The 14,247-nt window shown below is 52.5% G+C and overlaps 1 protein-coding gene across 1 annotated transcript in view; it reads right to left on the bottom strand.

Annotated features, from left to right (window-relative positions):
• Nucleotides 1–3,289: 3,289 nt before the first annotated feature.
• Nucleotides 3,290–14,247, bottom strand: part of KCTD16 (potassium channel tetramerization domain containing 16) — an 80,992-nt gene continuing 70,034 nt past the window's right edge. Inside the window, exon 2 of the mRNA XM_075715527.1 lies at nucleotides 3,290–3,741. Coding sequence (XP_075571642.1) covers nucleotides 3,290–3,741 — 452 coding nt within the window. The remainder of the gene's footprint in view (nucleotides 3,742–14,247) is intronic.

Here is a 14,247-nt window from a genome sequence, read left to right on the forward strand (position 1 = left end):
ACCCAGCGTTTTGGCTAGCCCCCGTCGGGGAGGGGTGGGCGGCTCCCGGCCACTGCCCGGGGGCTGCTCTACAGCAGCGGCTGTTGCACCCACAGCCTGCAGTCAGTCTAAACAGCAAAAAGCCACCAAGCACAGCCCCCGGCTCCCATAGCAAGCCGCCCGTAAGACAATTGCAACGTGGAGTTAGACCAGAATTAGATCGCTGCAATAACGCAGCAGAAAGCGCGCACAAACACACGCACACGAGCGTGCACCCGCACGCCTGGGCACCTCTTCTCCTCCGGCTCCATCCTAAATTCTGTTTCCTAGCAGGTTTGGCCTGCCTGTGATTACTGAAGTTTAAGACCTTTATTTCTGTAGCACTGGAGAGTAATAAGCATTTCATCTAAAACTGAAGACGTGAAGGCCACATAAATCAAGCCCATTCAGGCGCATTTCGTTTGGTCTAATTTTTCTACAGTTATTAATCATCGCGCAATCCCGTGCACCCTGAACGTCAGTCTGGGAACGCACGCACACACATGCATCCAGCGCCTGTTCTTCCACTCGTCATGCATATTTTGTAACCTAAATATCTGTGATATTAAAAAGAGACGGGGAATGGTCTGGAGCGGTGGGGAGGACAAGGTTTTAGCTGCAGTCTGCTGCCGAGGCAGAGGGGTGATCCATCCCGAACTGCATACTCAGCTGGAAATCCCGAGGGGGAGCCCTATCTGTTCCCCAGTTTTATTTGCTTGGTGACGGAGCCAGGGGCGGGGGGCAAGATGCAGGAAATGTTGAGCCGGAAAAGAAAAATGTTGCAAACGAACCAACAAATAACTGAGAGGAGCCAGATCTGTGGATCTCGTGCAAAACCTTGATTTCCATGTGAAAATGTGCACTTTGAGCAGGTGAGGGCTGCACAACTGCCACGCCTGAAATGCAGTGTGAGTGAATGTCTTAACACCTGAATTGGTTCTAGAGCCCAATCCCAAGAAGTGCTGAGTTTTCTCAGCGAGCCCAGCATTTCCCAGGTCACACCCTCTATTTCACACTCCTCACTCTGCGCTACCAACACTGCGCGTTCACCGTAGGGAACAGCATCCCTCTCGCGCGTAAAACCTCAGCAGAGATGATGCCAAGCCGCCACGTGCAAGCCCTGTTCTCCAAAGACTGGGAGATAATATTGCTGGGAGGGTTTTTCCCCGCCTCCCTACCGCCAGCTTATGCATATGGATCACTCTGAACAAGTATTGCTTCCTTTTTTTCTGGTAAAATTTGCATCCTCACCCATAAACACCTGCATCACGCCTGCAGCCGAGCGACGGGTATGAACCTCTGCCGGCGCGCTCGTGCAGACCTCACGATTCTTCTGGCGAAACAAAGACGCGGGCGGGCGCGGTGGAGCCCTGCAAGCACGAAGGTACCGCCTTGCTGAAACCGCGTGAAGGTCAACAGAAATAATCTGTGCATACTTGACGTCATCTCCCATAGCAGTCGCTGAAATGTAAGAGGGGGGAAGCCCTGGAACCTGCAGGATGCTAAGTCAGTCAGAATCCAAGTGCTTTGTGTCACCAGCACTATCACTTCCCATATTTTTTTTTATATATATATATATATAAAATCTCCTTCCTCCTGTGCCTTTAGAAAACGAATAATTTACCTCAAACACTCCAGCTGGTTTGTTCCCAGCAATGGCTAAAATAGGTTAGCCGGAGCAATTCGTTCTTCCGCCACTCTCCGCGGCTCGCCCGCCCCAGCAGCCCGCGCTCACCCCTGCGCCGAGCCCCCCGACGCTTGCCTGCTCCCGGCTTTGCTGGCCCTACACCTCTGGCCGCTTGCTAACACCCGTTTCCTGGGCGCTCTCCGGTCCTTGCTGCTCGTGCGTTACCCGGCACGACAGCCCGTTGTACCCCACAAGACCGACCCGTTCCCCGTCCCCGAGCTCCCGCGCCCCGGGGGGCTGTGGGCTGCGGGACCCCCGCTCCGATCAGTGCAGGACCAGCCTTTCCCGCGGCTCCCCGGCCAGCGCACGGTGGATAACGCGGGACACGGCGCAGTTTGCTGGCTAACGCCCCGCTGGGACCGACGCCGAGACGGGCGTCTGCAGGAGGGAATACGGGCACCTCCTCCTGGGGTCTGCATTTTCTCTTGAAACGCGCACGGCTGGAACGGCGCGGCCCCGTCCTCTAGCAATCGATCCCCTGGCAGTCAAAGCACTACGCACGGCTTGTTAGGCGGATCATTTCTTGTGTTTGCTTCTGTGCCGGACCGGACCCAGCGCCCGCTCTCCTGCCAGCTGGGGCCAAACACCGCTGGCACACGCGCCTGGCAAGCCTGCAGAAACCAGGCATCGTCCCCAGCACGGCCCCTCCGCCTGCCGCCGCACTCGGCCCCGGAAGAATTGCTACAGCTTTCCAGCGGGGATCATCACGCGTTTAACTCACTGGCACCAGAGCGCCTTGAGAAACACGACAAGAGGCGTGGGCAGGACGCGGGGGGAACAAGATGATAAAAAAAACAAATGGAATATTTTGCCGACTGCAACAAAGGCCCACAGGCTTTTCCCTGGTCTCCGCTGAAATGCATTGATGGTGTCTCAGAGAAGGGGGGGAGAGGGAGGGATCGGGGCGGGGGGAGAGATGGGTTTTCTGCTGTTCAACCCTCAAAGACCTGAAGAAGAAATGGAACATCCACAGACTGCTAAAAAATGCTCTTTTCTGAGAAAGTGCAGGTATAAGGAGAGAGCCAGAAAAATCTTTAAGCAATATATATTGATATATATATACATATATATATACACAGAGAGATATATACACACATATATATATATGCACATATATATATATACACATGCTTAAGGTAAACTGCCATGGCATAGCTTGTTTCTTTGAGCTGTGTACATCCCTCCAAACAAACGCACTACAGGGAGAACGCAGAAGGCATGCAGCCCACAGACACCCCCGGACGCTGCCTGCTCACGTGCCACGCTCCCGCCGGCATCAGCAGCATCCGCACACGAGCAGCAATTGCTGCCGGCGTGCTTGTGCCCTTAAGGTTTTCAGCTTGTGTAAGACTCAGAGTTTACAAAGAAAAGCGTTTGTCATTGTGCTTCCACGACTGGAAAAATATCGTTACCCTATGACTATAAATGTTAAGGTGAAGTAGGCAAATTAGGCAGTACTATAGAGATGGATTTTTTTTTTTTTTTTTTGTGACCTAACAAATAATTATTATCGGGAATTATTTTCGTATTACTTAGAATCTTGCTCTAATGGTAATAAGGTCGTGTGCTTTCCCCACCCTGAGCCTATAGGTGGTACTTCCGCAGCAGTTCAGATTGCCAGGGATGTTTCCTTTCTGGAAACCTGTCTGGGATTTTGATTTTGAGGAAATCCTGGATACATTTTTCTAGCTCCTCCTCAATGGAGAGCTTCTCCTTCACTGCTTTTTTCTTGCTGGAGTTGGACTCCCGGGAGCCGGAGGTGAGAGTCCGGAGCAGGTCACTCTTCCTCCGGATCTCGGACTGTTGCAGCAGCTGCACCGGCCCCTTCTTGGCCGGCCGGTCCAGAGTCTGTATGTTGGGCTGGCGGGTGACGGGGCCACAGATGACGGTCTCCTGGGGGGAGCTGGCCTCCGACTGGCTGTCGCAGCTCGACGTCGACAGCTCGTTGCACGACGTGCCGCTCTCTCCCTCCTTGTCGCCTTTGCCGTTCTTGCAGCAGCAGTCGCAGTGGGACGAGGACCATCGGGAGGGTTCGCCTGCAAGAGGAACAGAGAGCACCTAATTGCTTTTCAGGCGTGTAATGGTTTGCTACCACCTCCACCCACCAACCCACGGCCAAACCCTGAGCAGATCACATGGGGCTTTTTCTCCCTTAAGAGAGAATCCTGATGAAGTCCACAGAAATCTTGCCTGAGGAAGGACAGAGAAAGAACAGAATGAGGACTTCTGACTTTGTCATTCCTGATGCATTCCCCCAAGTTTTACCGGTATGTGGGGTTCCTTTGAAGCCAACAAACTCATAGGTGTGAATAGAGGTTACAGGGCCAAGGCCGAGGTTACTGGTTCAAAACAGACAAACAAATGATGAATTTTTGGCTGCCAGAGGAAGGCAGCACCCAGGAGGCAGGACATGGCAAAGCCTGCTGCCCCTTCCCATCCCAGCCACTGTCTCCACAAAACACGACGGGCCCAACAACTCGTGTTGGCACCGGTCTTCCCTGGGTTTGCGTTTAATAAAGACAAGCCTGGACAGGAGGGAATAAAACTTGTTTGTATAGGAAGGGTCTGCCCGTGCTGGCGTGCGAAGAAGTCAAGGCTGTTGCCGCGGTGGCTGCAGGGACCGACAGGTCTCACCTGGGAACACCAGGCTGCTTAAATCCCATCGAACCCCCCGAGCCTAAGTCATCCTTCTGCCTTTAAAAGGTTAGTAGCAAATATGCTGTTAAATCCAACCTATCTCATTTTTTTCCCTGTTTTCCATGTTCAGGTTAAAACCAAAGACCCGTGGGTTCTGCGGTGATCTTTGCACAGTTTGCACAGTTCTTTGCACAATTACACACACCTGCAGAGTGCCACCCCTTCTTAGCAACCGCGCATAACGAACCAGCGCAGGTAAACACCCTGCCACGGGCTCTGCCCCAGGACAGAGCAGTGTAAGCAATGTGGCACGGGCTGGTGGCTCTTCTGTATGGCCAAGGTGAAATTTTGGCCCTGCTGCAAGGGCAGGCACCAGCACCACCGCTCCACGGAGGCTTCACGCCTGCTCCGTGGCACACCCCTGCAGCCCCACAGCAAGCTGGCTCCCAGCAAACGCCCCGCAGGGAGAAATGCATGGAAATGCCGGGCTCAGAGCCACCCCACTGGTGGGTTTGTCAGCAGAGAGGTTACACCAGACACGCTCCCTCCGTCTCCTGCTGGCATGACACGTGCTGCCACATGCTGCGGCAGCAGCGCTCATCGGGGTCATTGCTGGCACCGCAGCGTGAGCGGCTACAGCAAAGTAACCGCGAGAAGGGAATGGCAGAGGAATGCGTGCAAACAGCAAAATGCACAGATCCTGGGTACAGGCAGCTCGCACGGATTGTTTTCTGGATCTTACAGGTAAAATCCTGGCAGTCACAAAGAAATTCAGTGTTATGGGTTTCGATCTGATCCCCAGCACGTGGCAAGCAAGCGGGAGGGCTGCGGGAGGCACGCCAGCACGGGGAGCCTGCGTCTCGGCACAGCGCCGCGGGACGCGCAGACACGCGGCCCGGGAAATCACACGCTTTCCCAACGGCAGGAAACAAAACAAAACAAAACAAGATGGTCCTCGTGTCGAAACAAAACATGCAGACAATACTGCTCCATTCCCACTGCTCAGAAAAATGTTCATTATTATTCCAGTCCATAATCACCACAGCCTTTATGCTTTCATCCGATTAAATATGACTATTTGTTGGTTTTTAAAGGAAGAAATCAAACAGCGTTCAGGTGACCATTGGCTGCTTAGGTCAATAAACATCCCTCCCCTAACAAAAAGGGTATGTACAGCCCGCTATAGAATTCAGAACTGGGTATCAAGGTGCCCGGCTTCCCCAGCCCCCAGGGAATAGCGCTCGGGAAATTGCCTGTTCCATTACTGACGGCTACAGCACCCCTCATTTCTCCAGACATCTTTTCTCCTCCGAGGCTCAACAGCACAGCCAGCTCGGGCGTCACGGCCCCAGCGTCCCCCTGCCCACCCAGACCCCGAGCCCCGCGGGCAGCTCACCTCACTCCAGCCTCCCCGTGCACGAGGGCTCGGTCGTGCACAGCACAGAGGCTTTTGGGAAACATGGTCCTGCATGGGACGTGAGCTGGCAACGTGCGCTTGCAGCCCAGAAAGCCAACCCAATCCTGGGCTGCATCCCCAGCAGCGTGGCCAGCAGGTCAGGGGAGGGGATGGGAGGAAATGGGCTCAAGCTGTGTCGGGGGAGGTTTAGGTTGGAAATTAGGAAAAATTTCTTCACGGAAAGGGTGGTCAAGCATTGGAACAGGCTGCCCAGAGAGGTGGGGGAGTCCCCATCCCTGGAAGTGTTCAAAAAACGGGCAGAGGTGGCACTTGGGGACATGGTTCAGTCTGGTCTACCCTTGATTGGCTTAGTGTGGGCTTGGTAGTGTAGGTTAATGGTTGGACTGGATGATCTTAAAGGGCTTTTCCAACCTAACCCTCAATACAAAAAAGACATTGAGGTGCTGGAGCGTGTCCAGAGAAGGGCAGCGGAGCTGGGGAAGGGTCTGGGGCACAGGGCTGGTGGGGAGCGGCTGAGGGAGCTGGGGGTGTTCAGCCTGGAGAAGAGGAGGCTGAGGGGAGACCTCATCGCTCTGCAGCTCCTGGCAGGAGGGGGCAGGGAGGGGGTGTTGGGCTCTTCTCCCAAGTAGTTAGCGATAGGACGAGAGGAAATGGGCTCAAGCTGCGCCAGGGGAGGTTTAGGTTGGAAAGTAGGAAAAATTTCTTCACGGAAAGGGTGGTCAAGCACTGGAACAGGCTGCCCAGAGAGGTGGGGGAGTCCCCATCCCTGGAAGTGTTCAAAAAACGGGCAGAGGTGGCACTTGGGGACATGGTTCAGTCTGGTCTACCCTTGATTGGTTTAGTGTGGACTTGGTAGTGTAGGTTAATGGTTGGACTGGATGATCTTAAAGGTCTTTTCCAACCTAAACGATTCTATGATTCTATGATTCTGCCCCTCTGCCCCGCTCTGGGCAGACCCCCCTGCAGCCCTGCGCCCAGCTCTGGGCCCTCAGCACAAGGACACGGAGCTGCTGGAGCGGGCCCAGAGGAGGCCACAGAAATGCCCCGAGGGCCGGAGCCCCTCTGCTGCGGGGCCAGGCTGGGGGGGCTGGGGGTGCTCAGCCTGGAGAGGAGGGGGCTGCGGGGAGGCCTGAGTGCGGCCTGGCAGTGCTGAGAGGGGCTGCAGGAAGGGGGGGGGCAAGCTTTTAGCAAGGCCTGCTGGGACAGGACAAGGAGTGATGGGTTTAAACTAAAGAAGAATAGATTTAGACTGGATATAAGGAAGAAATGTTTTACAGTGAGGGCGGTGAAGCACTGGCACAGGTTGCCCAGAGAGGCGGTGGAGGCCCCATCCCTGGGAACATCCCAGGCCAGGCTGGACGGGGCTCTGAGCACCCTGGGCTGGTTAAAGCTGTCCCTGGCACTGCAGGGGCTGGGCTGGGTGGGCTCTGAAGGGCCCTGCCCACCCAAACCATTCCATGGTTCTGTGATTCTATGATTCTATGAGTCTATGATTCTATTTCCATAGCCCATGGGTGATGGGAACCCCTGAGTGGTACTTAATTTATTTCCCGATTCAAGTAGTGCATGGCTTGATTTTTCTTCTTTTTCAGCTGGAGACCTGCCCAAACGCAGTAATCCGTGACAAAGGGGAAGAGTTGGCATTGATAACAACTGTTCCCTGACCAAACCACTGCAATAATCATGGATTTAAATGTCATTTGGAAGCATCCATCTTCCCACTAAAATGTAATTATCATTTCCAACTCCTGCAGATTGGTAACATTACCCAGATCAAGAAAAGCGTAATACAGGTTAGCAACTTCGTACCAGCCGTACAGCCCCTGCTCTCACCCATGAGAAGGAACCGGCGGCCCCGTGGACAGGATCGGACCCCGGCGCTTGTGGCATCTCTTACAGCGGCACGAGGGGCAGGGGAAGGGGCAGTAGTCGGGTCGGAGCTGCAGCATTGCCCCGGTGGTTTTTGCAGCAGTGACAGGCAACGCATGGTGCCGGGATCGCGGCCATGCCGGCAGCTCCCGTGCAGCTGTGGGGAGGGCGGCAGAGGGGGGTGAGGCTGATGTGGAATCTCTTCCTCACGGAGGGTCCAAGGTGACCATTTGCTGCCACCACTCCAGAAACAGGTCCCCATCAAACAAATGGGGCAAAAAAGGAAAAAGAAAAAAAAAAATTGTTGATGCCAATTTCAAACCCCCAAGCCTTGGGAGCAGACCCTGGAGGAAGGGGGTCTGCAAGCTCATGGCTGCAAAACGTTTAAAAGCTGCGCCACTGACAGTCACTGCCCCGCTCTCCCATGTCTCCATCTTTTTTGCAACCATGAACACAATGCATATAATTTACAGAAACAGGTGGAAAAACAAAAGCCAGGAATCCCCTCCTCATCTCTTCCTTCCTCTTCCTTGTCAATGACGGAGTCTTTCAGTCTGTGAGCTGTGGGGCCAAATTTAATTTATAGACTTTCTTCAAGACCTGTTCTATATCTTGTCCAAAAAAAGTCAATAATGGCCAAATGAAATTTTTTATAAATTGCTTAGCTTTGACAAAGGCATTACATATTGAGCCTTTGTAAAACTCTGATCACACATGCTTCTGAAAAACACGCCCATGAGCTGCGTTGATTTGCAGCTCCTTATTGCAGTTGACATTACAGCTCGGTGAGGCTTTTCCTGTGTTGCAGCTACAGAGTGCTTTGGGCGAGGGACTGCTCCAGAGCCTCTGCCCTTCCTAAACACAGAACCATTTATTCCAGCAAACAACCGCCAGCGCTTGAAAGGCAAAAATTAATCAGGTGGAAGGGAATTGGCCAGGGTGTTTCTGGCCAGCCCTGTGGAAACACAGAGGTGCTGGGAGGGGAGCGCGTCCCCGTCACGGCTCTTCTGGCCAGCAGGAAGGCAGCTCCTGCTTTCCTTTTCAGTGTTTGCTCTGCACTTGCCTGTAATTACTTTTTTTCTTCTCACCTGCAAAGTCAGTCATTTTCCCCCAGCTGCTTGTGTGCATTTAAGGACGAGAGTGAAACCTAACGGAGGAAATACATTCGACGAGCACCACTGCTGCCAGCAGCTCTTTAATGGTGCATTTTTCCTCCTCCATGCCAGGCTCCCTCCCCGTCACGGCCCTGGAGGACAGCGGGGCCGAGCTCCGGGGGATGCTCACCGGCTCCCACACCGGGACGGTGCGCTCCCGCTGCCTTTGCTGCTTCCCCGCCCCACGCTGAACTGAATGAAGTCTGAAAAAGGGTGAAAAATGAGTCGAGAGGGAAAAGGTCACTGCTCAGGTCGGTTCCCATTAGCGCGCCGCGCAACCTCCTCCTACATCCTAGCGCTCGCTTTCAGCACGGCCATCGTCGGTGCCTCCCTAACAGTTTCTAAGCAAACTCTTCGGGACATTCAGCTAAAGCCCATCCATACCCCGTTGCAGCGGGACAGCCCATGAAACCCAAATCAAAGGGCTGTGCTCACCCACCCGTGGAACAAAACTCCAGCAGGTGCCTGAAGTGCCCAAACAGCTGAGGGGGCTGGGGGTGTTCAGCCTGGAGAAGAGGAGGCTGAGGGGAGACCTGATCGCTCTGCAGCTCCTGACAGGAGGGTGTAGTGAGGTGGGTATTGGGCTCTTCTCCCATGTAGTTAGTGATAGGATGAGAGGAAATGGGCTCAAGCTGCGCCAGGGGAGGGTTAGGTTGGAAATTAGGAAAAATTTCTTCATGGAAAGGGTGGTCAAGCATTGGAACAGGCTGCCCAGAGAGGTGGTGGAGTCCCCATCCCTGGAAGTGTTCAAAAAATGGGTAGATGTGGCACTTGGGGACATGGTTCAGTCTAGTCTACCCTTGATTGGCTTAGAGTAGACTTGGTAGTGTAGGTTAATGGTTGGACTGGATGATCTTAAAGGTCTTTTCCAACCTAAACAATTCTATGATTCTATGATTCTATGACACCGAACATGAGACACCGAATATCAGACACCAAATACCAAACCACTGCAGTGGCGCAGGACATTGCTATGACCACCTAATGAAACTCTGCAGACCTGAGCTCATGTTCGGCACACACTCAGGTCGCAGCCCCCTCCTCACAGATGTAACCTCACAGCCATGGGGATGAAAAAGGGGTCCAGCCCCCCTGCGCCCCCGCCGGAGGGGTCGGACCCCGCTTGGGGATGGCCGCATGGGCAGGGAGACCCACCACTGCCATGAGGCACACCTAGAGTATATACTTCATTACCACAAAACAAGCCTTTTATAAGTTAATTAAGACCTAATAGATGCTAATTTCACTTCATGAATATTCACCAACGATGGGCATCCTGCGGGTGAGCCGGGAGGCAGAAATTCATCTGTTCACGAGGCAGAACAGCAAAACCGGGCGAGATCCAGGTGCTGGGAACAGCCACGGGGTTCGGAGAGGTTCCCCGGGCAGAGACCTCCCGCCGGCAGCGGGGCTCAGCCGGAGCGCTGTGTCCCGCAGCGGATGCTCTGGGTACACAGAGCATCTCTGCAGCGGATGCAGGAGGAGATCTCCAAACGCCCTGGGGAAAGGCGAGAGCCTGGCTGAGCAGCTGCCGCAGCAGCAGGGAGAGCTAAGACCAGCGAGCTCCTTTTTGCAACCTGAAAATCTGCTCCACTCTGCAGAAAAAGAAGGGGCAAAAGTGAACAGATTTCCTTTTGATAAATACGTTTTTGATACCTCTAAATGGTGGGGAAGCCTGTATGCACAGCTCAAGACGCTCTCAAAAGCCATCCTGCCAGTCTGGCTGCCAGCCTTCCTAACACCCCTGCCCTTGCTGCCCCCCCAGCAGCACGCAGCCAGAACCCCGGCTGGCTGCATGGGCAGCAGGAATGGCCAGATGTGTGCTTTGACTTTCAGCTACAAAATGGGGAGAGCTTAAATTTTGTGCTGAAAAGACCTTGATACAATCATTACCAGAACAACATATAAGCCTAGCCAGAGCAGTCCATTAAGAAAATCTAAAGAGAGAGGGAAAGCTATGGAGAAAATTGAATTGTCCTTTAGCATTTAATGAAGTGGGGGGGGAAATTCATTAGGCTATCTTCAGATACCAGAGGAAGGAAAAAAAGAAAGGTTCCAGTATTAAGCAATAATACATGAAAAATACATCTGTGCCAACCAGGATCAAAGTAATTACCATGCTAGGAAGTTTGCGCTGTTAGTTAAAACAGTACTGTAAAATTATCTGATCTCAAGTCAAACAAGCCGAGCTCCGCTTTGTTGCAGGTGCACAACGAGAAGCGCGGGCGTAGCTGTCTAATTTACTGCTTTGCAAACTCCCTTTGCCTAAGCTTGACTCAGTTGGGCACGGGCTGCGAAAGCCTCTGCTCCCCCAGCACTTTGACAAACAGCTCCAGACATCGGCTCAGTGAAATGGCTTTTGGCACCTCCGCGGGAGCCAGAGGATGCCAGGGTGTTCCAGAGCCAGAGTTGCCAAAACACTTTTAATAGCCTAAATTTGAAGCCAGCTGTCAGTCAAACGAATTCAGCAGCTAAATGAACTTATTGATGGATACACTCTTTCTGCCTACAGAGTTTCAGGGACTAAGGGGTAAGGAAATACAACGACGAAATTCTAACAAGGAAAGAAAGTTGGAGATTCTAGATACATCATACAAGATCTAATTTTATGTTTTTAAGTAACTAAATTACTCTCTGTATTACATCAATTAGTTGACATCAAAGTGAGGGAAAGCGATCGGTCAGTCTGACAGAGAGACGTGGACCAGACTCAGGAATTACAGATAACGGTATGCACGGTTGCAACGCAGCCTGTTAGAAATGAAGTCCTCAACACTATCATTCGCAAGGAAAAAGCCCTTTGGGAATCGGGGAGATGGGTAGCAGGTTCCAGAGCTGCGCTACCACCAGCACGGCGTGCTCGGTCCCATGTGCGTTAGCAAGTGAGCCAGGTCGGTCGCTGCACGGCCAGGTCGCTTGGCAAAGAGGGATGCAAAAAAAAAAAAAAAATTCACTGCTGTTTGGCTCAGGCTGATTTTTTTTTTTCTAGCAGTGCTGAAACAGAACACTTCAGCCACCCCTTGCCAAAGGAAAATAAAACTTTGTTTGGCTATTTAAAAAAAAGTCACTTTTAAAAGATGTTTTGGAGCATGGAAGGGAGGATGGGAGGCAAAGGACTACTGATTCAAGGCTGTGCCACGTGTCACCTGCACGCAGAGCCCTCCGTATCTGGGTGTAATTGGAAGCTGCTGCCAAATCTCAGGTTGCATCAGAAAATGATTCTGTAGTACATTGTCACGAAATGAGCAGAGCAGCGCACTTCACACCTTCCCTGCACACAAGTTACACGTTATTTTGCTGGGTATGATGAGTTTCCAATAGCAAGAACTGTGCGGGGACAAGGCGACCGCCAGCAAAAGCAGCGTTCAAACTGCAAAGCCTCCTGGTGCCCCTGGCCTGTGCCGGAGCAGGATTGGGCACAAGTTTAGGCTCGGGGCTACACCAGCTTCTCTAGACGGGGAGCACAGTCTTTGACAGCCGTACGTGCTGTGGAGTGACCACGTGTAAATGGAAATCGAAGAAGCACTACTGAGAAAATGCAGATTGCTGCTAACTAAAAGCAATGGCTGCAAACTGAACTGAAATCAATTAAAATATAAGGACTATTGTAGTCATTAAAAAGAAGAGCTAAGGCAAGTCATTCAGCCCTGTGCCAGCACAGCTTTGCTGCTCTTCAAGTGTTTTCCAAACATGTTCCAGATCACTTTTTAAAGGACATTTCACCCATTTGCTTCTTGGAAAGTGATTCTGGGGGAGAAGTTAGTGACTTCCAGCCTAAAGTCCCCACGCCAACACCCTCACAAGGCTGCCGCTGGCTACACCGGGGCTGGCGGCACCGCTCCAGGCAGGGCCATCTCAGCAGGACATCCCCGTGCCGCGGAGGGAAAGCGTCCTCCCAAGTGCAGGAGAGGATGCGCAGCCCTCAGAGATGAACCTGCGCTCCCTCCTGCTCCGTACCACGACTGCTGGAACTTGCTCGCTGGCGCTGCTGCCTCGGCTGCGCGCTGCCACGAAACGCGTAGAGGGGCACGGTGCCTGACACACAAGCATCTCTGAATTAGAGAACAGTTAGCTCTCTTACTAAACCCCGTATCAAAAGCAAAGCCGTACACACCTAGAAGGCCAGGGGAGGCATAAAGCTTACAAGCTGGGCCACCCCCTTGCACTGCCTATCAGAAGCCTTTTTATTAGAGGAAAATCCAGGGTCAATTTATTTTTTGGGCACCATTTTGTCATGCAATGAACATTTTTGCTGGAGTCCCAGGGATAATCTGAGTGCCACAGGTGGGAGATTTCATTGAGCGTGGGTCTGGGTCAGCAGAGAGCCTTTAGTCACTGTGAGAAGCCACCAGCGTTCGGTGCGCAGGGGACATGCGTCTCATGGGCTTGTGAGGATTCGTGCAGTTCCCAGCAGCTTAAAGCTGCCCGGTTGCATTGCTGCACGGGGCCGGGTCTCCTCATCCCATTTTGGGTGCTGTCAGGATGACAGACAGAGCCGATAAGAAAAAAAGAACTATTTCTGTGTATTTTGCAGCGAGAGGAAGGCATCTGCAGCAGCATCAACCCGTGCAGGACCCATGGCCAAGCAAGGACTGGTGCTGAGCCCCGAGACCGGCCACCATCCCAGCAGCAAACCAAACACGGTGCCGATTTAACACAGAATTCATTAATTAATGTCTAAATGCTTCGAGATTCTTGGATAAAAGGGGCTAATTAATTATGGCCTGGCTTTCCTGCTTTTCTCCCTGATCTCAGCACATTTCTCTCCCAGTGCCCTAATTATAATTATTATTATTAGAAGCTTCTGAAGAAGCAGTAAAGCTTCTGATATATAATTGACACACAAACCACCAGCCATCTAGTTTTTCTCTTCTCCTCGCCCTCTTTCACAACAAACATGCCGCAAGCAGGGAACGGGAAATCCCCACGAAGAGGGATGGCTGGTGTGCAGAAAACTAGGGAGGAGAGAGAAGTTATGATATAAAATAAAACTAGCACAGGACCTTCAAACCAAAATCAACGAAGAGTTTCTATTGTGAGAAATAGCATATAGAACCTCACCCTAGCCATCAGTAAGTCCATCTCAGATACGACGGTGTTTGAATTTTGTAGTGCTAAGCCTGGGATAAACAGCCCGACGGAGACAGAGCCCCTCTGCTACAGCCACCTGTAAGTAACTTCCACCCATGTGCTGTTTCACCATGTGGCTGCACCCACTTCTGGCACTGGCACCAGTGCCAGCGATCACCCCCGGATTTAATCCCTCTAACAAATTATCCAGCCGCTGCACTGGGAAGAAATCGTCACCCCTTGCTCTCCGAGCCCGCCTGGAAATGCAGAGGGAACACAACCAAATGTGTGAGACCTCTGACAGATCCCAGGAGAAAGGGATGAACACTTCCAGACATTCCCTACCTCTACGTCTGTGGGCTGTACCAACCTTTCAGTCTGTGATCATCCTAATT

This window comes from Pelecanus crispus, chromosome 8 (genome assembly GCF_030463565.1).
Source record: "Pelecanus crispus isolate bPelCri1 chromosome 8, bPelCri1.pri, whole genome shotgun sequence".
In the NCBI taxonomy this organism is placed as follows: domain Eukaryota; kingdom Metazoa; phylum Chordata; class Aves; order Pelecaniformes; family Pelecanidae; genus Pelecanus; species Pelecanus crispus.